At 46.6% G+C, this 24,599-nt stretch overlaps 1 protein-coding gene across 1 annotated transcript; it reads left to right on the top strand.

Moving 5' to 3' along the window:
- The first annotated feature begins 454 nt into the window (after positions 1–454).
- LOC140119410 (microtubule-associated serine/threonine-protein kinase 3-like) lies at positions 455–1,227 on the top strand. Its single transcript, XM_072138830.1, has 3 exons — positions 455–655; positions 775–913; positions 1,017–1,227. Exons 1-3 carry the CDS (start codon positions 496–498, stop codon positions 1,225–1,227), a joined length of 510 nt encoding a protein of 169 aa, XP_071994931.1. The 5' UTR covers positions 455–495.
- Positions 1,228–24,599: the final 23,372 nt, after the last annotated feature.

Raw genomic sequence — 24,599 nt, 5'->3', positions numbered from 1 at the left:
TTGTTTTAGGGTTTGATCAGATCATCGAAAGATGGGAAAAAGCCTTGTAAGAGCGACTTCCACATGGCCAAACTTATCAGCAGCGGATCTTTTGGGTGAGCTTTATGTTGGTGTAATATACATTTCCCAGGATTCCTTATGACAATGCTTCTGCCTCTGTCCTCTGATTGTTTAGTGTTACCATAGAGGAATGATATACGTCCACATCACTGTCCACATCTAATTGTCACCATTCAGATCAGTGACAATGTGACATGGAGGAGGACGCTGGTGGACATGGCATTGTACAGACCTCCCATATGTCATCATTTATATAGAGCTCCATTACATATTTCTAAACATGGATTTTTTTACATCTAGTATTAAACATTAGAAGAACATTTCATGGGTAGTATAGAGAGACAGGTAGTAAGAATTCATTGTAATCCATGGATTTTCCTTATTCCCAGGGCCGTCTACTTAGTGCGCCATAGAGAGACTCGCAAGATCTATGCTATGAAGAAAATGGACAGGCAGAAGCTCAACCCAAGAAGACTTGCCCGGGCCTACCTCGAGAGGGACATCCTAACATTTGCAAACTGTCCCTTTGTAGTCTCCATGTCCGGCTCTTTTGCGACCAAACTTCATCTGTGTATGGTCATGGAGTATGTAGGCGGTAAGACATAAGGGACTATATATCCCTGCATGTGATATGAATCCCCAATTTCTCAGTGTATCTATTATGTAGCAAGTGTGATCCTCATTGTATCAATGTCTATTTCCTTTCTGCTGTAGGAGGAGACTGCAGGAATCTTCTAAACACCAGAAGATGGTTATCTGTCACCTTGGCCCGCATGTACTTTGCTGAAGTGGTTCTTGGGGTAGAATATCTCCATAGCTATGGTGTGGTGCACAGAGACCTGAAGCCTGAAAAGTAGGTGACCCTTGTACTATAATCAGTGGGAAGGACATTCCAGGTTGTAACCATACAGCCTATGGATTGTCACCTTGATCTAATCCCATCTTTTCTCTCACAGTCTCCTGATAACACCCACTGGACACATTAAAGTCACAGATGTTGGATTATCAACGCTTGGCCTTATGAGACCTGCATCTAACAAGCACAAGGCGTCCATTGAGGAGATCACCAGAGAGTTCGTTGATGATGAGGTCTGTTACACTAACAACTTTGCTTCTTCTGTTCTTTATAAATCTCATTTATTTCTCCTTCTCTCCTATTATTTCTAATTCTCCTCATCTTTATTTTGTGCTGTTTCTAGGCTTATGGCACCCCTTCTTACTTGGCCCCAGAGGTCCTCCTGAACAAAGGCTCTGGACGACCTGTAGACTGGTGGTCATTAGGGATCATCCTACATGAGTTTATTGTAGGAGATACACCATTCATAGGGAACAACGAGGAGGAGCTTTATAACAGCATAGTCAATGGTGAGTGTAATAATCAGGGTGATATGTAATGTAATTGTCATGTGTGATTGGATGTTCTGTTTTACAGTGGAACCTTGGATTTTGAGCATAATTCGTTCTGGGATTATTCTCGTAATCCAATCTACTCGTACATCAAACTTTAAAATATTCATGTACATTAACATTTAGCCCTTCAATTTCTATTTTTCTTCAAGATTGTGTTATACATTTTTATTGAGGGGGGGCAGTACATTTGACGGGGTTGATGGCTCAATTAATGCAAATTTTTGTAAAATTCTCATCTTGCAAAAAACTTGTAGACTGAGTTACTTGTAATCCAAGGTTCCACTATATTGAAACTCAGAATAATATAAACTTTATATTACATTCCACAACTTTTATTTTCTGTTTTTTCTATGTAATAGATGATATAACTTGGGATTTTAACAACAACGCTCCTCCCCCTGATGTCGAAGATCTCATCAATGATCTACTGAGAAAGAATCCTGCGCATAGACTTGGGACAGGTAATATATATAATAATGTGAATATCTGTGTATTACACCCAGCACTATGTGACCAGACATAAGGATCGTGTCCATGAGGATCAGCACTGAGAATGTCCATAATATGACATCCACTGCGTATGATGATCTAATACTTCCCTTCATGTCAGATCTAATACATCCTCCCTCAATATTAAAGGGCATCTACCAACAAGATGAAGGCCTGTATGCAAATGAGCCTCAGGGGCTCCAGGGTCCAAACGTGTTAATGGAGGCTGGAGCCCCTCAGGATAATTTGTATACCATCTTTCATCCTGGTGGTAGATGTCCTTTAAGATATGGCTCAATCTCTGACATTGGCTACATCATTGCTTTGTCTTCCATTTGTAGGAGGAGCAAATGAGATCAAGACTCATCCATTCCTGAGTGACTTAGATCTTGAGAACATTCTGAGTCAGAAGCCGGAGTATGTTCCTCGGCTTGCATCACAAATGGACACCAGGTGCTTTGACCGTAAGTAGAAAGACATCTCTTCTAGACCAAACTGCTGTATGTCTTGTCCTCATTTATATGAGTGACAATCATGATAATTGATAAAATGTTGGTGATGACGGTGACCATGCCGTATACTAATAATCTCCATATTCTTATGACTTGTAGCTCGCTCTTATAACAACTGCCATATGGCTTCAGACGATGAGGAAGATGCAAGTGAGAAAAAGAACCAACCAGAAATGGTGGTATCATCTCCAAGGCTTTCTGTAAGTGACCAATCTATATCAGCTACAAAATCATAAAATATAGAAAATCTGCACTTTATGAATGTAAAACTCTATATTTATGTATCTTCTATCATTTCTTTCCCTTTGCGTATATAGTTATCTAGCAGGAAGGTGAACAATGAGGATCCCAAGTCCCCTCCAGGTTGTTCCCCTGGGGATAAAGAAATCTCAGAAATGTGAGTAGATTGTGGGGTTATTACTGGGACCTCCAGGATGATATATATGCAGGACAATGCAGTAAACTTAGCTGGATTTACTTTTTACTTATAATTTCCAAATTTTCCTATAAAACAGGCAGAAAGAATCTACTTCTCCAAAAGCTGATGGAGACAATCAGGGACTCGATGCTAGAAGCAGTTTGTCATCCTCGTCCCCATTGTCAGGTAAGTGCAGGTCTATGTACATCTTCTTATAGCAGATGGTAGAAGGTATAATGTGACTGTGTAGATGGAGACTCAGATATTCCCCCGGTTCTCTGTGTAATCTCCATCATACACATGGACATATATATTAGTCTATATTGAGTCTTGGAGGCTCCGTTCAATGAAATCCCAACCTCCCTTCCAGAATCCGGTTATAGTCTATGAGGTCCTGTCCTTATCCTTTATATGTAAGATTTTCCACTCCCTCCTGTGTAGTGATGTCTAATTCTCTAGCGCCATGTCAGGTTATCAGGGTTATAGATTGTCAGATTACGATAATTCCACAACAGAAATAAACATTGGAAAGCTTGAAATAATCATAATTTTTGACTTTCTGATAAGAATTTCCAGCTCAGAATAGAAGAAAATCTGCAGTAAATCTGAGAAGAGAAGAGAAACAAGAAAATACAGAAGAGAGAGGAAGCAGAGCCAGAGGTAAGTAACGTCGGTCGGTGAGACTCCTTCACGTGGAGCAGATGTTTGCTGTCAGTGATGGGGACGGTCGCATGTATAATGACAGTGACCCCTGACCCCTGTATGGAGAAGATGCCTCTGTCGTCCTGCTACAGTGACAGCACAGTAGTGTCCTGTAATATGGCGTCCATTACTTACATTATATCTTCTTCTCTTCTCATAGGTTCTAGAATCCGCCGCTTGTTATCATCCTGCCGGCGTGGATTATCCAGGGCTGCCTGTGCCATTGGAGGAGGCTGCTTCTTTGCATGTAGTCGCCGTCACACCGATGACACCTAGACACATGGTGCACCCTGAGGTAAGTACTAGCTCTCTGATCCATTGACTGTCGATATATCTCCAGTTACTGGGAGTCAGTTTTGTGAGTAACTTATATGTGATATTATGCCGTTTCATATTCAGCCATAATCAGTTATATTTCTTGTTTCTGTAGATTGCTGTTCCAGAGTGAGGTCTGAATGGACCACATTACTACAGGTCAACAGAATGGTGGCCACCATCTTAAGATCAGATGACCTTCACTCCAGCAAGAAGAGGCAGTTTCCGGGCTCGGTCTCTGCCATCACCTCTGGACATGGCTTTCTCCTACCAGATATGACTTTACTACCGGACATGTCTTTACCTACTGGATGTGACGCTCTGCAGTCAGATGACTTCACAGGACATCTTAGTTATCTGCTGCAGCTTGAGGCAGATTCCGGGCTCGGTCTCTGTCCTCATCTATAGGGCAGCACGGTGGCTCGGTGCTCAGCACTGTGGCCTTGCAGAATTGGAGTCCTGGTGTTAAATTCTACCTAGGACAACATCTGCATGGAGTTTGCATGTTCTCCCCGTGTTTGCGTGGGTTTTCCCCGGGTACTCCGGTTTCCTCCCACAAAAAAACATGTATTAAATACAAATGTCATTGAATATTCATTGATATTGTTCTGTATATTCTTTATGGTATTTCAATTAGTAGAGTGAAAGTGTGAAATCAGTACTTTTTAGGGGGGTTGATGACCTTTACGCCATTTCATAGCAACACATTAAGGAGGATTGATAAGAAACGGAAGTTACCTCCATCCTGTCTGTCTCCTGTCCAGCGGTGAGCTGCTCCAGTACTTTGTTAAAACTTTCTGCACGGCCGGAGGTTTCGGGGCCACATGACAGGAAGAAGGACATGATGTGACAGTGAGTAAGGAGCTGCTAGGTGAATAATCTGGACACAGGCCCTTTAGAGAATGCTAAAAAAGAGGGTGCTAAATTTTCCCCCACCCTAGCTAATCTGTACATGTCTTGGTTCGAAGAAACATATATTTATGGTGCCAACAACCATTTCATGTCACAGATTGCTTGGTTCGGTCGTTACATAGATGACTCCTAATCTGGTCAGATGATTCACAAAATATATCTTCCTTTATACAGTATTTGAATCATAATCCATATAATTTAAAATTTACATCGTCATCGTCTTCCACCAGCATTTCATTTCTTGATATACATTTAACTGGCGATTCATGTCACAAATGTGTACATACAGATTTATACAGGAAACCTATTTCTGGTAATACATTACTACATGCTTCAAGCTGTCACCCCTCTCATGTCATCCGCAACCTACCAAAGGGAGAATATATAAGAGCCAAACAAATATGTTCAAGGGATACAACATATGAATATGCAGCACAAAGAGTATCAAAAAGATTACTGGATAGAGGCTACAATAAAAAACATCTATATAAAATAGAAACTACTATTAAAACTAAAAATAGGAGTGAATATTTTCTATAAAACAGTAAAAGTGACCTCAAGCAAACCGAAAAACAACCCATTATGTTTAGTACCACTTATAGTAGACAGTATAATCAAATCTTACAGCTAATCAAAAAACATATTCCACTACTGTACCAAGATGACAAACTGTCCAAAATACTAAACAATGGCATCAGATATGTCTCCAAAAATGTCCCAAATTTAGGTAGAATTTTATCTCCCAATTTATTCACATCAGTTTCAGACAGAGATAAAAATACATGGCTAAAATACAAGAGAAGTTCCAAGTGTGGTGGCAATCGATGCAATTTACCTTATTTTTCGGACTATAAGACGCTTACTATAGGACACACCCCAGATTTAGGCTTCCAAAAAAAGGAAAAATATATTTTACACCAATTAAAATATCACTGTTGGTTGCACTAAAGCACAGCGCACACAGACATACATTTACACACTCAGCCCTGCATCATCTTTCCACATACACACTCAGCTCTGCATCATCCATCCACATACACACACAGTCTGCATCATCCATCGACATACACACACAGCTCTGCATCATCCATCCACATACACACACAGCTCTGCATCATCCATCCACATACACACACAGCATAAAGTATGCAGTTCCGACTTACTTACAAACTCAACTTAAGAACAAACCTACAGAACCTATCTTGTATGTAACCCGGAGACTGCCTGTACACACTCACTCAGCTCACCTATACACACACACAGCTCACCTATACACACTCACTCAGCTCACCTATACACACACACACACATACTTCCCCCATTCCTCTTCTTCTCACCCTGTCCCAGCGCAGCAAGACAGTATGAGACCTGCGGTGATGTAAGAAGCATGTGATCAGTCACATGATTCTGACATCACCGCAGGTCCTGTACCAGTAGGACATCGGGGAGAGGTGAGAGCATTAAGGACGCTCTTCTCTGGGAGATCGGGTGCAGCTCTGTATCTGGGCATCACCCGATCTCCCTTACAAACGTCATGAGGGTCTGGCAGTGCTGGATCCTCCTGACCTCCGGACTATAAGACGCAGGCACTTTTTAGCAAGATTTTTTCTTTATTTTTTCTTATTTTTCGGACTATAAGACGCTTCTTACTATAGGACACACCCCAGATTTAGGCTTCCAAAAAAAGGAAAAATATATTTTACACCAATTAAAATATCACTGTTGATTGCACTAAAGCACAGCGCACACAGACATACATTTACACACTCAGCCCTGCATCATCTTTCCACATACACACTCAGCTCTGCATCATCCATCCACATACACACACAGCTCTGCATCATCCATCCACATACACACACAGCTCTGCATCATCCATCCACATACACACACAGCTCTGCATCATCCATCCACATACACACACAGCACACCTATACACACTCACTCAGCACACCTATACACACACACACAGCCCACCTATACAAACTCACTCAGCTCACCTATACACACACACACACAGCCCACCTATACAAACTCACTCAGCTCACCTATACACACACTCACTCAGCTCACCTATACAGGCGGTCCCCTACTTAAGAACACCCAACTTACATACGACCCCTAGTTACAAACGGACCTCTGGATATTGGTAATTTACTGTACTTTAGCCATAGGCTACAATAATCAGCTGTAACAGTTATCACAGGTGTCTTTAATTAAGATTTATCGTTTATCCCAGTTCTTATGACAATCCAACATATTTAAAATCCAATTGTCACAGAGACCAAAAAAATTTTGACTGGGGTTACAATAATAAAGTATGCAGTTCCGACTTACTTACAAACTCAACTTAAGAACAAACCTACAGAACCTATCTTGTATGTAACTCGGAGACTGCCTGTACACACTCACTCAGCTCACCTATACACACACACACACATACTTCCCCCATTCCTCTTCTTCTCACCCTGTCCCAGCACAGCAAGACAGTATGAGACCTGCGGTGATGTAAGAAGCATGTGATCAGTCACATGATTCTGACATCACCGCAGGTCCTGTACCAGTAGGACATCGGGGAGAGGTGAGAGCAGTAAGGACGCTCTTCTCTGGGAGATCGGGTGCAGCTCTGTATCTGGGCATCACCCGATCTCCCTTACAAATGTCATGAGGGTCTGGCAGTGCTGGATCCTCCTGACCTCCGGACTATAAGACGCAGGCACTTTTTAGCAAGATTTTTTCTTGCTAAAAAGTGCGTCCTATATAGTCCAGAAAATACGGTATGTGATAAATTATATCAAACATCTAAATTCATTTCCACAGTAACGGTTAAGGAATAACCTATAAAAACACATATGAATTGCAAAAGTGATCACATAATCTATCTAGCCACATGTACACACTGCTACCTATAATATGTAGGTTGCACAACAAGGAAATTAAAAAGAAGAATTTCCGAGCATGTAACGGCAGCAACCAAAAGTGGAGGCAGTGCAAGTAACTTACATGTAAATATGTCTGGCTTGTCTAGGCATTTTTTGAAAAAACATGAGTGCAATATTCCACTTTACAGATCATACCTATTGAGAGAGTGGCTCGTCCGGCTAGGGGCTGGGATTGGACCCGATCCTTACTATCCCGGGAAGCTTTTTGGATCTTGTTACTGCAAACTAGGTCTTAATTATAGACATGATTTAATGTATATATACTAAATTTCATCTTATAGTCTGTTTTTTCTGCATGCATGTGTAACTTTTTGCTGTTCAAATAACATTAAGTGCTTTAAGGGTTAATATGGTCATGTGATAGTGGCAGAAACGTGTTTCCGGACGGATCACCGTATGTTTAAATACCTTATCACGTAACAATTCAGTAGGCTACGACTAAGGACCACAAATGGTCCGAAACGCGTCAGACCTGTTATGTTATAGGACGTCACTATATGTTTTTTAACAGTTTTTTTCAATAAAAGTGGATTTTATCTGATGACGCTTTTTGCCTGGATGCTGGACTTTTTTCCTTTTGGATTCATGGATTCCTGTAGAGAATGATGGTGATGTCACTGGGTTTTGAAGTGGAAGTGACGCTCACTCAATTGCCACAATCACTTTGTGCAGCTGATCAGCAGGGCTTACAGGTGTCGGCCCCATCAATATAATATTGACCCCTCTCAAAAAGATTGTGATCCATGTATAAAACATCGCATACACTTGTATATATGACCCCCAGCTCAGTCATAATAGAAATACTTGGGTTATGTGTTTATAATATACACTATAGGTATTCCGCAGTCTATCTATGACATTAAAGATTGGATAGATGAAAAAAGTATTTATCAGAATTAGTCCCGGGCAATGACAAACCTAATGAATAGCAGGTTATATCTTGTGGGAGATTTGGCCCAGTAGAGACCGTGGTAGCGGGGTGCTGTGATGCAGTTCAAGACAGTGACACCAAAGTACAGTCCAAAACAGGTCTAGCCTGCGTTTATTGTAGCAGCAAAATAAAACAGCCTTTACATTCAGGCATTAAACAAACAAAATCCTACCCGTCAGGGTACTAACTATACAGGTGTTCACTAACTCACCACTATACAAAATCACTTGGCTGCTCCAGGCACAGAGGTCAGGGCTGTGTGCTCTCCAGCCTCCTTTCAGAGAGACAACACTTCCAGCTCTGCTGAGCAGTTTAAAAAAAAGACTGATTAGGCTGCTCCCGCCACCTGTGTCCAAGGTGCTGGACACCCAACCTCAGCACTAAGGCCTTGCATAATAGCAAAACCTAGGGGAAACATACCGCCCATCCACAGTTAACCCCTTCAGTGTCTCACATACCCTCCCCCTCTGTTTGACCCTGTGGGGGCGAACACTTTTGGCCATCAGGCAGTGGGTACGAGACAGGGCATCGGCATTCCCATGCAGCTTTCCTGCTCGATGTTCTACCGTGAATTTGAAATTCTGCAGCATTAGGAACCACCTTGTGACCCTGGCGTTCCTCTCTTTGGCCTGACTCATCCAGGTGAGGGGAGAGTGATCGGTTACTAGTGTAAACTGTCGCCCTAGCAAGTAATACCTCAGGGATTCCAGAGCCCATTTTATCGCCAAGCACTCCCTCTCAACTATGCTATAGTTCTTCTCAGGGGGTGTGAGCTTGCGGCTCAGGAATGTCACAGGATGTTCCTCACCCTCCACTACTTGGGACAGGACAGCCCCTAAGCCCACGTCAGAAGCGTCAGTCTGCACAATAAAAGTCTTGGTGAAGTTAGGGGTGATCAGTACCGGTCCCTCGCACAAAACCGTCTTAAGTCGCTGAAACGCCCCCTCAGCCTCTTCACTCCACTTTACCATCACCGCCCTGCTACCCTTGGTCAGGTCAGTCAGGGGTGTCGCTATGGTAGCAAAATCGGGGATAAATCGGCGATAATAGCCCACTATGCCTAGGAAAGCCCTCACTTGCTTCTTGCTCATAGGTCGTGGCCACTGCTGGATCGCCTCCACTTTATTTACTTGGGGTTTGATGACACCTCGCCCAATACGGTACCCTAGGTAACGGGCCTCTTCCAGACCCAGTGCACATTTTTGGGGGTTCGCTGTCAGCCCTGCTGCCCTCAGGGAGTCTACCACTGCTTGTACCTTGGCTAAATGACTCTCCCAATCGTTACTATAGACTATGATGTCATCCAGGTAGGCCGAGGCATATCTCCGGTGAGGTTTTAGCACGAGATCCATTAACCTCTGGAATGTGGCGGGAGCCCCATGTAGCCCAAAGGGGAGTACCACGTACTGAAAAAGCCCATCAGGAGTAACAAAAGCGGTCTTCTCTTTGGCCCTGTCAGTAAGGGGTACCTGCCAATACCCTTTCGTCAGGTCAAGGGTGGAGAAGAATCTAGCCTGTCCAAGTCGTTCTATCAACTCGTCAACCCTGGGCATGGGATAAGAATCAAATTTGGACACCTCGTTCAACTTCCTAAAGTCATTGCAGAACCGTAGGGAACCATCAGGTTTGGGAATCAACACAATAGGACTCGACCAGTCACTTTTAGACTCCTCGATAACCCCCAGGTCTAACATCTGCCTGACTTCTTCGGATATGGCAAGCCGGCGCGCTTCAGGGACCCGGTAGGGTTTTTGGTGTACCCGGATGTGGGGTTCGGTTATGATATCATGCTTGATGACTGAAGTACGTCCCGGTAACTTAGAGAACACATCCACATTTCGGAGCACAAACTCCTTCGCTTCCTGAATCTGGGCCCTGGAGAGGGACTCCGAGATCCGTACTTCAGGCACCTTGGCATCGGGTACACCTACCTCCGGTGTCAACTTCTTGGGGACAGACGCTTTTTCTACTCCCACGGCCATCAGGGACTCTCTTTCCCTCCATGGCTTTAGGAGGTTCACGTGGTATATCTGTTCGGGTTTCCTCCTCCCCGGCTGAGATACCTTGTAGTTAACCTCCCCCACTTTCTCCATGACCTCATATGGTCCTTGCCATTTTGCCAAGAACTTGCTCTCAACGGTGGGCACCAGAACTAACACTCTGTCGCCTGGGTTAAAAGTCCTGAGTCTGGCTGACCTATTGTAGACCCTACACTGGGCCTCTTGTGCCCTTGTCATGTGCTCCTTTACAAGGGGCATTACCGCCTCTATGCGGTCCTGCATAAGGGAGACGTGTTCTATCACACTACGGTGGGGGGTCCTCTCCTGTTCCCAGGTCTCCTTGGCTATATCCAAAAGCCCACGTGGGGAACGGCCATATAACAGCTCAAAGGGTGAGAAACCCGTGGAGGACTGGGGAACTTCACGTATGGCAAACATCAAATAGGGCAACAAACAATCCCAGTCCTTCCCATCTTTGCTGACCACCCTCTTTAGCATCCCCTTCAAGGTCTTGTTAAACCTCTCGACTAGGCCATCTGTCTGAGGATGATACACAGAGGTGCGGAGCTGTTTAACCTGCAGTAACTTACACATCTCCTTCATTACCCTAGACATGAATGGGGTACCCTGGTCAGTCAAGATTTCCTTGGGGAGGCCTGTGCGTGAGAATACCTGGAACAGCTCCCTAGCAATATTTTTGGAGGAGGTGTTCCTTAATGGAATCGCCTCGGGATACCGCGTAGCGTAGTCCAGGATAACCAGGATGTATTGGTGCCCCCTTGAGGATTTGACTATGGGGCCAACCAGATCCATTGCAATCCATTCAAATGGCACCTCTATGATTGGTAGCGGGACCAAAGGACTCCTGAAGTGGGACACCGGGGCAGTAAGTTGACACTCAGGGCAGGAGCTACAATACCGGTTTACCTCCTCCCACACCCCGGGCCAGAAAAATCTCTGCAGGATCCTCTCCCGGGTCTTCTCAGCACCTAAGTGCCCTCCCAGCACATGTTTGTGTGCCAACTCTAGCACCAGCCTACGGTGAGATTGGGGTACGACAAGTTGCTCAACCTCCTCACCCCGTATCTGGTCGACCCTGTACAACAGCTCCCCAACAATCACCATTCGGGGGTATATTTTGTCAGCCCCTGGTATTTGGAGTACCCCATTTATCACCTTAACATTCTCCCGTGCTTTAAACAAGGTAGGGTCCTGTAGCTGTGCAGCCCCAAAATTCTCACGGGAAAACTCAAGGTCCGGCATGTCGGCCACCTCCTCGTGGCCCTCGACCTCACCAGCTAGGACCTCTAGGGGAGAGAATTCATCACTTGGGGTAACCCCTACTGCTGGTGTGGTTACATCGGCCTCAAAGGGTTCAGGGGCCAAGGCCGGACATACCTGTCGTTTATTATCTGCAACAGCACCTGAGGTGGGTCTTCGTCTCCAGAGGTCCCAAAACACCGGTAAGTCTCTGCCGATAATAGCCTCATGAAACAGGGTCCCCACCCCCCCCACTTCATGGGTAATAGTACCACAAGGGGTATGTAGGTTGATGACAGCAGTGGGATATTCGCGAGTGTCCCCATGTATACATAACACTCCCACTTTACGACCACTGTACAGTCCAGGATCAACCAAAGTTCCCCGCACCAGGGTAACCAGACTCCCTGAGTCTAGCAAGGCTTCCACCGTGTGACCACCGATTGTGACCACACACACTTGGGGTTCTGCATCCGTGACTGACTCGGCAGCCAGAACCGGCCGGGCAAACAGGGACATTCGCCGGGTCTGGTTGCAGTCCATTGGCTCCACTGACAGGGGACAGTTGGCAGCAATATGGCCCATTTCATGGCATTGCCAGCACTGGATACGGCTATGACCTCTGTCACGAGCCTCACTGGGTTTCTGTGTATCCAAGTCTTACCAGCTGGTTTAGTGGCCTTGTCACTGGCACCGCTTCGTGTGGGAGGGATAAGTAGAAGATCCTCTGTAGCCCGATACCTCTCTACTAGGGACACAAGTTCCTCAGCATTTGTGGGACCGGCCTGTCCAACCCACCGCTGGAGCCGAGAGGGCAGAGAACGGGTGAACTTGTCAAGAACCACTCTCTCGACCATCTGTGCTGGGGTGCAGTCCTCTGGTTGTAGCCACTTCCGGACAAGATGGATCAGGTCATGCATTTGGGAGCGCGGGGGTAGTTTTTCAGAGTATGCCCACTGGTGGACCCGGCTGGAACGAACTTGAATGGTGACCCCAAGACGAGCCAGAATCTCCGCCTTTAGCTGGGGGTACTCACGGGCCTCCGTTTCACTCAGGTCATAGTAGGCCTTCTGCGATTCGCCTGTCAGGAACGGCGCCAGGACATCTGCCCACTGCTCAGCTGGTAACTCCTCTCGCTCAGCTACTCGCTCGAACACAGTGAGATACGCCTCCACATCGTCGGTCGCCGTCATCTTTTGTAAAGCCTTCTGCACTGCAGCCCGTGCGGAATGCTGGACAACCGGGTACCCTTGCAAACCAGTATGGGACCCCTCAGTAGTCGTCGCTTGCGGTGCTGCCATAACGCCAGCAAACTTTTCCATCATCAGCTGGAACATGGCTCGGGACTCTTCCTGCTGTTGCTGGAGCATGGCTTGCTGCTGTCGGGACCTCTCCTCCTGCTGCTGGAGCATGGCTTGCTGCTGGCGGGACCTCTCCTCTTGCTGCTGGAGCATGGCTTGCTGCAGCTGTCGATTAGCCTGGGACTCCTCCTGCTGCTGGCGGGATCTCTCCTCCTGCTGCTGGAGCATGGCTTTAATAAAGTCCTCCATCTTGGCTTTATCCTGCAATTTGCCTGCTGCTTTCACCCAGGCCATGCAATGTTGCAGGATGTAGCGAGCCTTTCAGGTGTGTGTCTTTTGAACTGCCCGCATCCTCCACCATATGTGGGAGATTTGGCCCAGTAGAGACCGTGGTAGCGGGGTGCTGTGATGCAGTTCAAGACAGTGACACCAAAGTACAGTCCAAAACAGGTCTAGCCTGCGTTTATTGTAGCAGCAAAATAAAACAGCCTTTACATTCAGGCATTAAACAAACAAAATCCTACCCGTCAGGGTGCTAACTATACAGGTGTTCACTAACTCACCACTATACAAAATCACTTGGCTGCTCCAGGCACAGAGGTCAGGGCTGTGTGCTCTCCAGCCTCCTTTCAGAGAGACAACACTTCCAGCTCTGCTGAGCAGTTTAAAAAAAAGACTGATTAGGCTGCTCCCGCCACCTGTGTCCAAGGTGCTGGACACCCAACCTCAGCACTAAGGCCTTGCATAATAGCAAAACCTAGGGGAAACATACCGCCCATCCACAGTTAACCCCTTCAGTGTCTCACAATCTGTAATTATAGATATACATTATAGTATTCATCATCTGGCCCAGACTACCATGACTACTTCTCTCAGCTACGAATCACCTCTGTGGAGTTTGCCACTAAGATATCGTTGGCTCTTTCCAATAACATACTTACTTCTTTTCCTGCTGCCCCCGGCCATCTATGGTTTGCATGTTGTGCTGTCACAGTAGACTCAGTGAATAACACTATAGAGATACAGTATAACCTTCCCCAGAATCACCACTGCCACAGTTGTAGTAACCATCATAGAGCCTATGACATGAGGGAACTGTTCTACTTTGTGAGGTCATAATGAGTTATACTTATGTGGGGGCATTATACTGTGCATGGGTCACAAAGGGCATTTACCATGTGTAGAGCTCTGTAGAGATCACTTAGGGGGCATTATATATATTATATTATATTTATATATATTATATGTGGTATTTAGATATCATTAGGGGACATTATTTTGTGGGTGTTGAATAAAAGGGTTATTATACTGTGCAGTGGCAATAACAGAGTATTGTATTATCTGGAGCAGCATGAGGACTTGATAGCCCCTAGGCGTAAAGGTATTCGACCACTGACTGCTCAAAGGTGGCTAACAGTCCGAATACAATAAAAGGTGTGTGGCCCCTTTAATTGGAGGTTGCTCTACCCTCTCTCATCTTCATTCATCAGAGGGATGTGCTGGGGGGCATGGCTAATAATGTGGGCGCTACATGGGTTGGGCACATGCTTAAATGCTCTGAACAGCAGAGTACCCCAAGTCCACCCACAATTCAGAATGGTTAAGCAATGGTTTTCTATTTGATTATTTATATTTGGACTATGCGGTATTAAAGGGGCCAATCCGGCTCCGGGTCAATAAGTGCTTATTATTTGAGCAGTCTGGGGATTCTATTAAGTAAGACAACAAAATTTTGTTTTGGGAAATTAGGGGCATTTTCAGTTGAAGAGCTACCAAGGGGCATTATAATGTATTGGGGCAATATAGTGGAATATACTGTGTGGGGGCTACGAAGGCAGCTAGATTCTATTTTTTATAAATATACCAATCTTTTTTTTTATATAATTGTATTTTTATTATCATTTTTCAAAGAGATATAACACAAATTATCAAGTACATATTATGCATCGAAGTTTTTCAATAATAATGCAACTGTAAGACAAGGTTTGTCCCGTGGGATATTAACAATTGTACTTTCCATTGGCATAACAAGAGGCTAAGCCTAACAGTATGATGTTTCCATAATATTAAAACAATTACAGAAAAACCATCAAAAGTATGCCTAACCGGCCCAAGTCCCGCAGGATATTTAATTACAGGTCTCCATCTAGAAATCTGTGAGTTGATTCAAACTGCGATAACAGTCACCTGCATTGAAGGGACCTGGAGAACGTAGAAGAGAACAAAGCAAAAAACAAAAAAGGGGGGGGGGGACCAGAAAAGGGAAGGCCATACATACTTACAATAACAACAAATAACACTTCGGTAGAAACAAAAGGGGTGACTATATCACTCTCCCTCTCCTGCCCGCTCTTGTACCCAGAAGCGATCCCATTGTTCCCAAGTTTTATCAAACAATGGGATACGATTATTCAGGCAGGCAGTCAGATATTCCATACTGCGAGTTTCCCTTACCCTAGAGAGTAGGTCCATTCGAGAGGGGGGGGGGGCTTGTCTTTTCCAGAATTGCGCTATCTAACACCTCGCAGTCGTGAGGATGTGTAAACTCAGTTTAGTTGAAGAGTCTGCCCAACTGAGCCACATTGCCAGCAAGTATCCGGCGTGTCCGGGAATAACCTGTGAAGCAAAGATGGGGTATGGTACCACTGAAACATCAGCTTGTACTGATTCTCCTTATGTGTAGTACATAAGGAGGTTTTAGCCGCCCTTCGCCAAATCAGTTGCCATGTGTCCCTTGATATAGGTTCCCCCACTATGCTCTCCCACTTGGCCATGTATGGGTGTGCGATAGGTTCATCTGAGCTTGGGTGTAATGGTATCATATAGATATCTGATATAAGGCCGGAGGTGTGGGTAGCGGTTTTGCAAATATGTTCAAACATGGTGGGTACTGAGACTGTCTCGGTACCATCCAAGGATTGTAATAAGTGCTTAATGCGGATATAATAGAGACTGGCCGTGGGCGGGAGGTGAAATTTGTCCTGTAAGGCGTCAAAGGGCAAGATCTTTCTATCTCGGTAGTCTACAACAATGTCTACGAACCTGAATAATCCCTTTTCATGCCAGGGTTTGATTTCCTGTCCAACTCCAGCCTGCTGCATAAAGGGAGTGTGTAAGAAAGATTGCAAAGGAGAACACTGAGATATCAGTGGAAACCTAATCAAACAGGCCCTCCATAATTTTATTGTGAATGAAATAGGGCCTAGCTGAGGGATAGGCAAAGCGGGCGCTCTTTAGGCCAGAGATAGGAGTTAGGGTGAAAAGGGGCCAACCACAGTTTTTCTATATCCATCCATTTAGAAAATGCCAACAAGGTGGACCATGCCGGAATACGCCGCAAATGTGTTGCCCAGTAATACCTAGTTATATCCGGCACTGATAGACCACCCTTGGAATTGTGAGAGATCAAAACAGTCCTAGAGATCCTGTGTCTCTTCTTTGCCCATATAACATGTAGTATTGATGCTTGTAGGGACCTTGTAGGCACCCAGTGGCACCGACACTGGTAACGTTTCGAAAAGGTAAAGCAGCTTAGGCAGGATAATCATTTTTACCGCTGCTATCCTGCCAAAAAGGGAGAGGGGAAGACTGTTCCAGTTATCAAGCAGAGTCCTTATTTCCCGAAAGCGGCCAGGGAAGTTCTGCCCATACAGTGTGTTATAGGAAGGGGTCAGAAGTATCCCAAGATATTTAATGGCATCAGCCTTCCAATTATATTTGAATGTGGCTTTCAGTTGGTCTACCAGTGGTTGTGCAAGATTAAGAGGCAAGACCTCCGTCTTTGAGGTGTTCACCTTATAGCCAGAAAGGCGGCCATACTGTAGTAACCGCGCTTGTAAATTGGGCAGGGAGATTAGGGGTTGAGTTATAGTGAGTAGGATATCATCTGCAAATAGAGACAATTTGAATTCCTTATCTCTAAGCATAATACCACGGATATTAGGGTCCTGACGGATGATGGAGGCCAAAGGTTCTATGCAAGGTATAAACAGGAGAGGGGAAAGTGGGCAACCCTGGCGTGTACCGTTCCTTATCCACAGAGGTGGAGAGGACAACTGTGGGAGCTTAATTTCAGCTGTGGGATTTGAATATAACCCCCTCAAAGCCTGGAGGAAGGGACCTCTTATTCCAATATGTTCTAACACCTGAAACATGAAGGGCCAGCTGAGGCGATCAAACGCCTTTTCAGCGTCAAAACTAAGGATCAGGGCCTGGTCACCTTGTTTGTTGACTACATCTATAAGATCAATTGTTCTCCTAGTGTTGTCGCCACCTTGCTGCCCTGGTACAAAGCCTACCTGATCCTCATGGACTACCTGGGGGATCCACTGGAGTAGGCGATTGGCCAACAGTTTTGTAAATATTTTTAAATCTGCATTCAAAAGTGCGATCGGCCGATAGTTGGCACAATCAGTTGCATCTTTCCCAGGCTTGGGGATAAGAGTGATATAAGAGTGAGTAAAGGTTGTGAGCCCATCTGGGCCCGGAGATTTCCCATTAGGAATTCCCTTTATCACTTCCTCTATCTCTTCTGGTGTTAATTCTGAGCTAAGTGTTTCAAAAGCTTCCGAAGGGAGTCCAGGAAGTGAGCAGGAGTTCAAAAAATCTACTAGTATCGTTTTTTTAAGGTCCTTATCCAAAGGTAGAGTGTTTGGTAAAGAATACAATTTGGAGTAAAATTCATGGAAGCGAGAGGCAATTGCCCTCGGGTCATGAAGTATGCTCCCCCCAGAGTCCCGTATAACATGGGGGGTTTGGTGGTCCCTCTTCTCTCTCAGTTGTTTTGCCAAGAGGGAGTGGTGCTTGTTCCCTTGCTCATAGTATTTTAGCCTGGTAAACACCAATAATTTCTCTGCCGTTTGGGTTTGGATCTCCCGCAGCTGCTCCCTAGTCTCGATCAGTTGTCGGAGTCTCCTCCTAGTTGGTTTAGCTAACAATGCTGCCTCCTGCTTACCTATCTCCTTTCTCAGTTCCTTTTCCAGGTGAGTCCTATTCCTTTTTAATCTAGTTCCCTGCTCTATTCAATGACCTCGGAAGACCGCTTTATGAGCTTCCCACATTATAGGAATAGAGGGAATTGAGTCTTCGTTTAACTGAAAATATTCCCTTAATGCCACATTTAGCTCTTCTTTGATCAGGGTTTTTTTTAAGAAGGGATTCATTCAGGCGCCAATGACACACTCTAGTTGTAGAAGGGTCCTCTCTAAGCTTCAGGAAAACTGGAGCATGATCTGACCACGATATATCCCCCACCTCTGCAGTGTGCATCATTCGCAAATATTGTATATCCCCAAACCAGTAGTCAATACGAGTGTGGGTGCCATGTGGAGCAGAGTAAAAGGTAAATGAGCGGTCACTCGGGTTACCCACTCTCCATAAGTCGTTCAGAGCAAATCTCCTTATGACTCTACGAAAGGCCGCTAAAATAGTGTTCTGCGACCTAGTTGTGGGGTTGGGGTCAATTGCTAGCCGATCCATGTTTTCTGAAAAAATAACATTGAAGTCCCCTCCTATCAGTAAGGGTGCTGGTGGAAGTTTAGCTAATTTGTTCAGGATTTTAGTGACGAAGCGGACCTGGGATGTATTAGGGGCGTATATATTGCATAGGAGTACGGGCGAGCCGAACATTTTACCCTGAACAATGATAAAACGGCCCATGGGGTCCGACGTCACGGATTCAGGCACAATGGGGCATGAGGTTGAAAACAGGATTGCCACTCCCGCTTTCTTATTATCCGTGGATGCCATATAAGAAACCGGGTAAAGATGCCTAGCAAAATTAAAATTCCCCGTAGCGTCATAGTGTGTCTCCTGCAAGAACACCACATCTGCCCTACTTCTCTTCAGCTCATTAAGAGTGAGTCGCCTCTTACGAGCTGAATTAAGCCCTTTTACATTCAGTGTCAAGAGCTGGACCATAATGAGCTAACTAACAAATACGTTTGGGTGAGATGTATAATGCGCACCCGAGTAATTCGCACCAGGACGGCCTCCAGGCGCTGGGGGGTTGTTTGCAGTTTTTGCGGTCGGACTCTGGTGTGAGGGAGAAGGAACGTGTCAGTGTATGTAGCCCTGGGGTAACAGGAATACTAGGGATGGAGGACAAAAAGTATGACAAGAGGGGGACAAGACTTGCACACGAAAGGACAGTCAGTAGAAACGAACCAGTAAATAAAAAAAAAATAAGAAGAAAACAAGGAAAAATTCCCAATTTTATAACCAGGGAGAGGAGGAGCCTCCTGACCCTAGTGTGGGTCTGCTCAGCCGGTCTTCACCTGAGATGGGGGAGTATAGTCGGCTGACCTGGATTCACTACCTCCTATAAAAACCCCAAATCAGGGTGAGAGGGCGGGATCCAGGTAAGACCCACCTAGTGGGGGTAGCGTGGCAATGGAACCTTCTAAAGGAAAAGATAAAAAAAACCTTCATGTAATACTTTAAATGTAATGCTACACAAGATTAAGTACTTTGGGATATCACTAACTACCAAGAGATTTACCCCGGTGCCATAGTGCATATTACTATCTATTTACGAAGGAGGGGAGGGATACCCTGGATGTATGTACACATACGACTCCCTTCAAGCAATCAAAAACAATAACTTCAAACGATATATATCCGGCGGGTGTTCTCATCTAATCATAAGAGTCCCGGGATGGAGCTCTGTTTTGTGGTCGTCGCCTTTTTTGCTGCGGTTGGCTCCTATTCTGCAGCTGGCTCATCGGAGGGGGAAGGCCCTCCCAATCGTCCAACCGTGGAGTTGGGATGTTCCAGATGTCGCAGAATTCCTGCAGCTCCTCAATCACGGAAAGCGTTGCTGTTACTCTGTCTTTACAAGCCGACAGGGCAAAAGGAAAATTCCAGTGGTAGGAAATGTTGTTGTCATGTAAGATATTCAGCAACGGTCGTAGAATCTGCCTCTTCTGCAGAGTGATCCCAGAGAGATCCTGGTAGAGCTGTTTGGCATCGCCATTGAAAATAAAATCTCTGTTTTTCCTCGCAGCGGACATGATGCTTTCTTTTAATTCAAAATCGAGCACACAACAGATAACGTCTCGTGGGTTTCCTCTCGGTGATTTGGGTTTCTATGAGCTCTATCAAGCTTCACCTGCGTTTCCGGCTCCCCTAGTAGCATTGAAAAAAGTGCCTGTAGTGTGGCACGAACATCTTCTTTACCCTCCACCTCAGATATGCCTCTCACTCGAATATTGTTACGTCTTCCCCTGTTATCGAGGTCTTCCAGGTGTCTGGCCATTTCTTGTAGCATAGCAGTATGAGAATACAAGGCATGTTGCGTTTGTGAAATCTGACGCCTTGAGTCCGCCTGCTCAGCTTCTAGATTATCAATTTTCTGTGTCATAGACTGAATATCACGTCGCATCTCCGAAATTTCGGATTTGAAAGCTTCTTTGACTTCAGCAATTAAAGACTTAAAGTCCTCCTTAGTAGGTAGGTTTTGGAGATGAGCGTGCCAGTACGAATCTGAAGTCGGTGGTCTCTTATCTGTTATAGTGTCCATACTGTATTGCTCAGGCGATGATGCCCACTCTGGGGAAGGTGCCGCATAGCGGGTGAGGGTGGGGGTAGCGCTCAGATCATCCTCTGGTAACTGCGACAGGGGGATATATGGGACCCCGGGCACAAATTCCCCTGGCTGTGGCTGTTGGGAGAACCTTGGGGAAAGGGCCCTAGAATGTCGTTCCTGTCCTCCATTTTCTTCTTTCCCTAGTGCTATGGGGCCTTGCTCATTTCCTAGGGGCTGTGAGTGGGCTAGGGTTGCTCTGCCTGGCTGGAGGGGTTGCTCACCTCCATATTGGTGCTGCAGGTTTCCATGGTTTGGGACCTGTGGAGAGGCGGTCTTAGATGGGCGCTGCTGCACTGCAGGAGAGCCTTGCTGCCTGCTAGGCTGGGCGCCAAGATGGCGACTAGGTGCGGCCTGCAGTATAATGGCCGGATCATGGCATCTGGCATGCGGGAGTGGTGCAGCAGGTGCCAGGGAGCCGCGCTTACCCGCTGCTGCTGTGGGAGACATTACGGAAGCCTCAGTGGTCAGCGCCAGATTCTCCGTCGGCCCGCCGGCTTGCTTGTCCGTGCGTGGGTCCGCGCCATCTGCAGGAGCGGAGCAGAGGAAGCGGCTGAGTGATGTTTCGCCGTCCGGGCTGTATCTTGGGGTCCAGGGGTCTTCACTCCCCCTCTGGGGGTCTTTTTAACTTTGGGGGCCAGGGTAGCTCCCCTCCTTTTGTGCTGAATAGGCACCGGGATGACGGAGTTCACTCAGTGTGCGGCCATCAACTCCAGGGTCCAGCCACGCCCCCCATAAATATACCAATCTTAATTCATAAAAAAATTCAGAACATATAATTTAAAAAGATTTGACTTGGGGGGGGGGGGGGCATGGCTGGCAGTGCATGAAGTAAGACGCACTTTTCTCTGCTTCGTGCGACCACACCCTAATTGCGGCTCACAGCAACTCCCCCGATTGCCATCCCAGCCAGTTTTGCCATCCTGCATACCCTACCACCTGCCGGTGAGATGGGGAAGGCGAGGAAGTGCACAGAACCAGCAAAACTCAAGCAGTTCTTCCCCTCCACAAGAAGAGCCCAAGAAGAGCGCCAGTCTCATATTCCCTGGACTCATCTCCTACCTCTCAGGGCTCCCAGTCTTCTGCAAACTCAAGCTGCGAGCTTAGGATCATGGACGTTGTTACACACATAAGCCACATGGAAGTGCAGGTGAGCATGACACAACAAACTAACCCCAGCCTGATGGCGGCTGATACTGGCCAAACTAAGCCTGTGTCAGAGGACATGCTGAAATCTTTATTGGGAGAGCTGCGTCACTCATTGCAGACATACAGGCTGCTTTCTAAACTTTTTAAGCAGAATTCACTGCACTAAGGAGCGTACAGCCCATAAAGAAACCAAAATGGCTGAAGTCACCCAGGCGCACAATGATTTGGTGGACTTAAGCACTACACTGGGTGAGGAGGTGAAAGAGTTAAGGCTAAAGTTAGCAGACATAGAAGACCCTTCACACAGAAACAACATCAGATTCAGCGGAATTCCTGAGTCCCTTAAACAAGAGTCCAAGCAGAATTTCTTACTGATTACTTTGTGGCTACCATCCCTGAGGCTCCTCAAGCAGATTTGCTTATAGACAAATATAACTCCAAAGGCAGCACCAGCAGCAGCAGCATGAGGTCAGAGGTCAATGATATAGTGTAATGGTGGCATCAGTAGCAGCAGCAGCAGGAGCCCGCAGAGTGGCACAATGATAGAGTCTGGAGGTGGCATCAGTAGCAGCAGGAGCCTGCAGAGTGGCACAATGATAGAGTCTGGAGGTGGCATCAGTAGCAGCAGAAACAGCAGGAGCTCGCAGAGTGGCACAATGATAGAGTCTGTAGGTGGCATCAGTAGCAGCAGGAGCCCGCGGAGTGGCACAATGATATAGTGTGATGGTAGCATCAGTGGCAGCAGCAGCAGGAGCTCGCAGAGTGGCACAATGATTGAGTCTGGAGGTGGCATCAGTAGCAGCAGCAGCAGGAGCCTGCAGAGTGGCACAATGATAGAGTCTGGAGGTGGCATCAGTAGCAGCAGAAGCAGCAGGAGCTCGCAGAGTGGCACAATGATAGAGTCTGGAGGTGGCATCAGTAGCAGCAGGAGCCCGCGGAGTGGCACAATGATATAGTGTGATGGTAGCATCAGTGGCAGCAGCAGCAGGAGCTCGCAGAGTGGCACAATGATTGAGTCTGGAGGTGGCATCAGTAGCAGCAGAAGCAGCAGGAGCTCGCAGAGTGGCACAATGATAGAGTCTGGAGGTGGCATCAGTAGCAGCAGGAGCCTGCGGAGTGGCACAATGATATAGTGTGATGGTAGCATTAGTGGCAGCAGCAGCAGGAGCACAATGATTGAGTCTGGAGGTGGCATCAGTAGCAGCAGCAGCAGGAGCCCGCAGAGTGGCACAATGATATAGTGTGGAGGTGGCAGACAATTCCAGTCCCTGGTAAAGATGATAGGAGGCAGATGGAGCAACTGGCAGCAGATGTGTGGCATCAGGTGGGTGGCAGCATCAGAATAGTGGCTGAGGCAGGTAGTTAGAACCCAGACTAATTTCTCAACTTTTGGAGGAGGCATCATGGCTGATCTATTCTGATGCATTAGGCATTAGCGAGTTGAAATCCTGGCTGATCCAAGCCTGATTCATCTTGACAAAGGTCAGTCTCTCCACATTACGGGTGGACAAGCGGGTTCTCCTTGACGGTGGCCCCCGCGGCACTGAACACCCGCTCTGATGCCACACTACTGGCCGGGCAGGACAGCTTCTCTACTGCAAACTCCACAAGTTGCGCCACCCATCAAGTTTGGCTGCCCAGTAGTCCATGGGATCCTCTACCTTAGGTGGCAAAGTGCTGTCCAAGTAGGCCACCAACTGCTGGTGCAGGATCTGCTCCATGTCCTGCTGCTGGTGGCGGCTACCCTCCTCACTAGGCGGGTGAAGGTAGTTACTCAATAAGGAATCCAGACTTAAGCTGCTGCTGATGGAGCTCCTACTGCTCCTACCCCCCCCCCCCCCAGCTCCCCACAGCTGCCATGGCAGTAGTACGCGAACGATGACTGCCAGGAATCCACCGTCAGACCTGACAGAGGAAGGACAATGTCGCTCATAGGCAGCGGCCAACTCTGTGCACAGTATTTCTCTATAGTATGCCAGTTGTTTCTCCCTCTCAGCAGCTGGAAAACAGTCACCCATTTTTGCCTGGTAGAGAGGGTCCAAGAGGGTGGAGAGCCAAAAAGTCATCCCTATGGTGGATGTTGACTATTCGGCTGTCACTAGTTAGGCAAAGTAGCATGCTGCGGGCCATCTGCGCAAGTGGGACTCAAGGCCTCCATCTCCACAGTATACTGCCACGGTGCTTCTGGGTCATCTGCCTCATCTTCTACCTCCTCCGGATGCTCCTGCTCTTCCTCTCTTTCACTTCCACTCACGCATAGAGTTGTTTCTTTGTAATCACCTAGCTCAACGACTGCTGGCGCCATGCGTAGCGAGGAGCATCTGGACCTGGAGATGATATCAAAGACAAACAGCTCCCTTCTGCAGAGGTGCTGGAGCCTTAACTTGCTGAAACAGCATGTGTGCCACTAGGTGCTGCTGCTGTTGCTTCGCCTGCAGGATGGACCACATCTAACAACCGTTTCTCCCAGGCCATTGGATGGTGACGCTGCATGTGTTGGCGCGTGGTGCCAAGGTTAGCTCCCTGGTCACGCTTCACTTTCTGCCCGCAGATACGATATATACCCACATTCGGCTCCTCTGGTGTCTTTACAAAAAATTGCCACACCGCCGAGGT

Source organism: Engystomops pustulosus, chromosome 1, assembly GCF_040894005.1.
Source record: "Engystomops pustulosus chromosome 1, aEngPut4.maternal, whole genome shotgun sequence".
Classification (NCBI taxonomy): domain Eukaryota; kingdom Metazoa; phylum Chordata; class Amphibia; order Anura; family Leptodactylidae; genus Engystomops; species Engystomops pustulosus.
The sequence above is the reverse complement of the archived record's forward strand: the minus strand, read 5'-3'. Positions and strand labels throughout refer to the sequence as shown.

What these genes read in the sequence shown, in the direction of transcription:
- LOC140119410 (XM_072138830.1), top strand. Translation starts at nt 496, where the DNA reads ATGAAGAAAATGGACAGGCAGAAGCTCAACCCAAGAAGACTTGCCCGG. An exon ending in GGTCATGGAGTATGTAGGCG is followed by an intron (nt 656 to 774) that starts GTAAGACATAAG and finishes TTTCTGCTGTAG; the next exon opens with GAGGAGACTGCAGGAATCTT. An exon ending in AGAGACCTGAAGCCTGAAAA is followed by an intron (nt 914 to 1,016) that starts GTAGGTGACCCT and finishes TTTCTCTCACAG; the next exon opens with TCTCCTGATAACACCCACTG.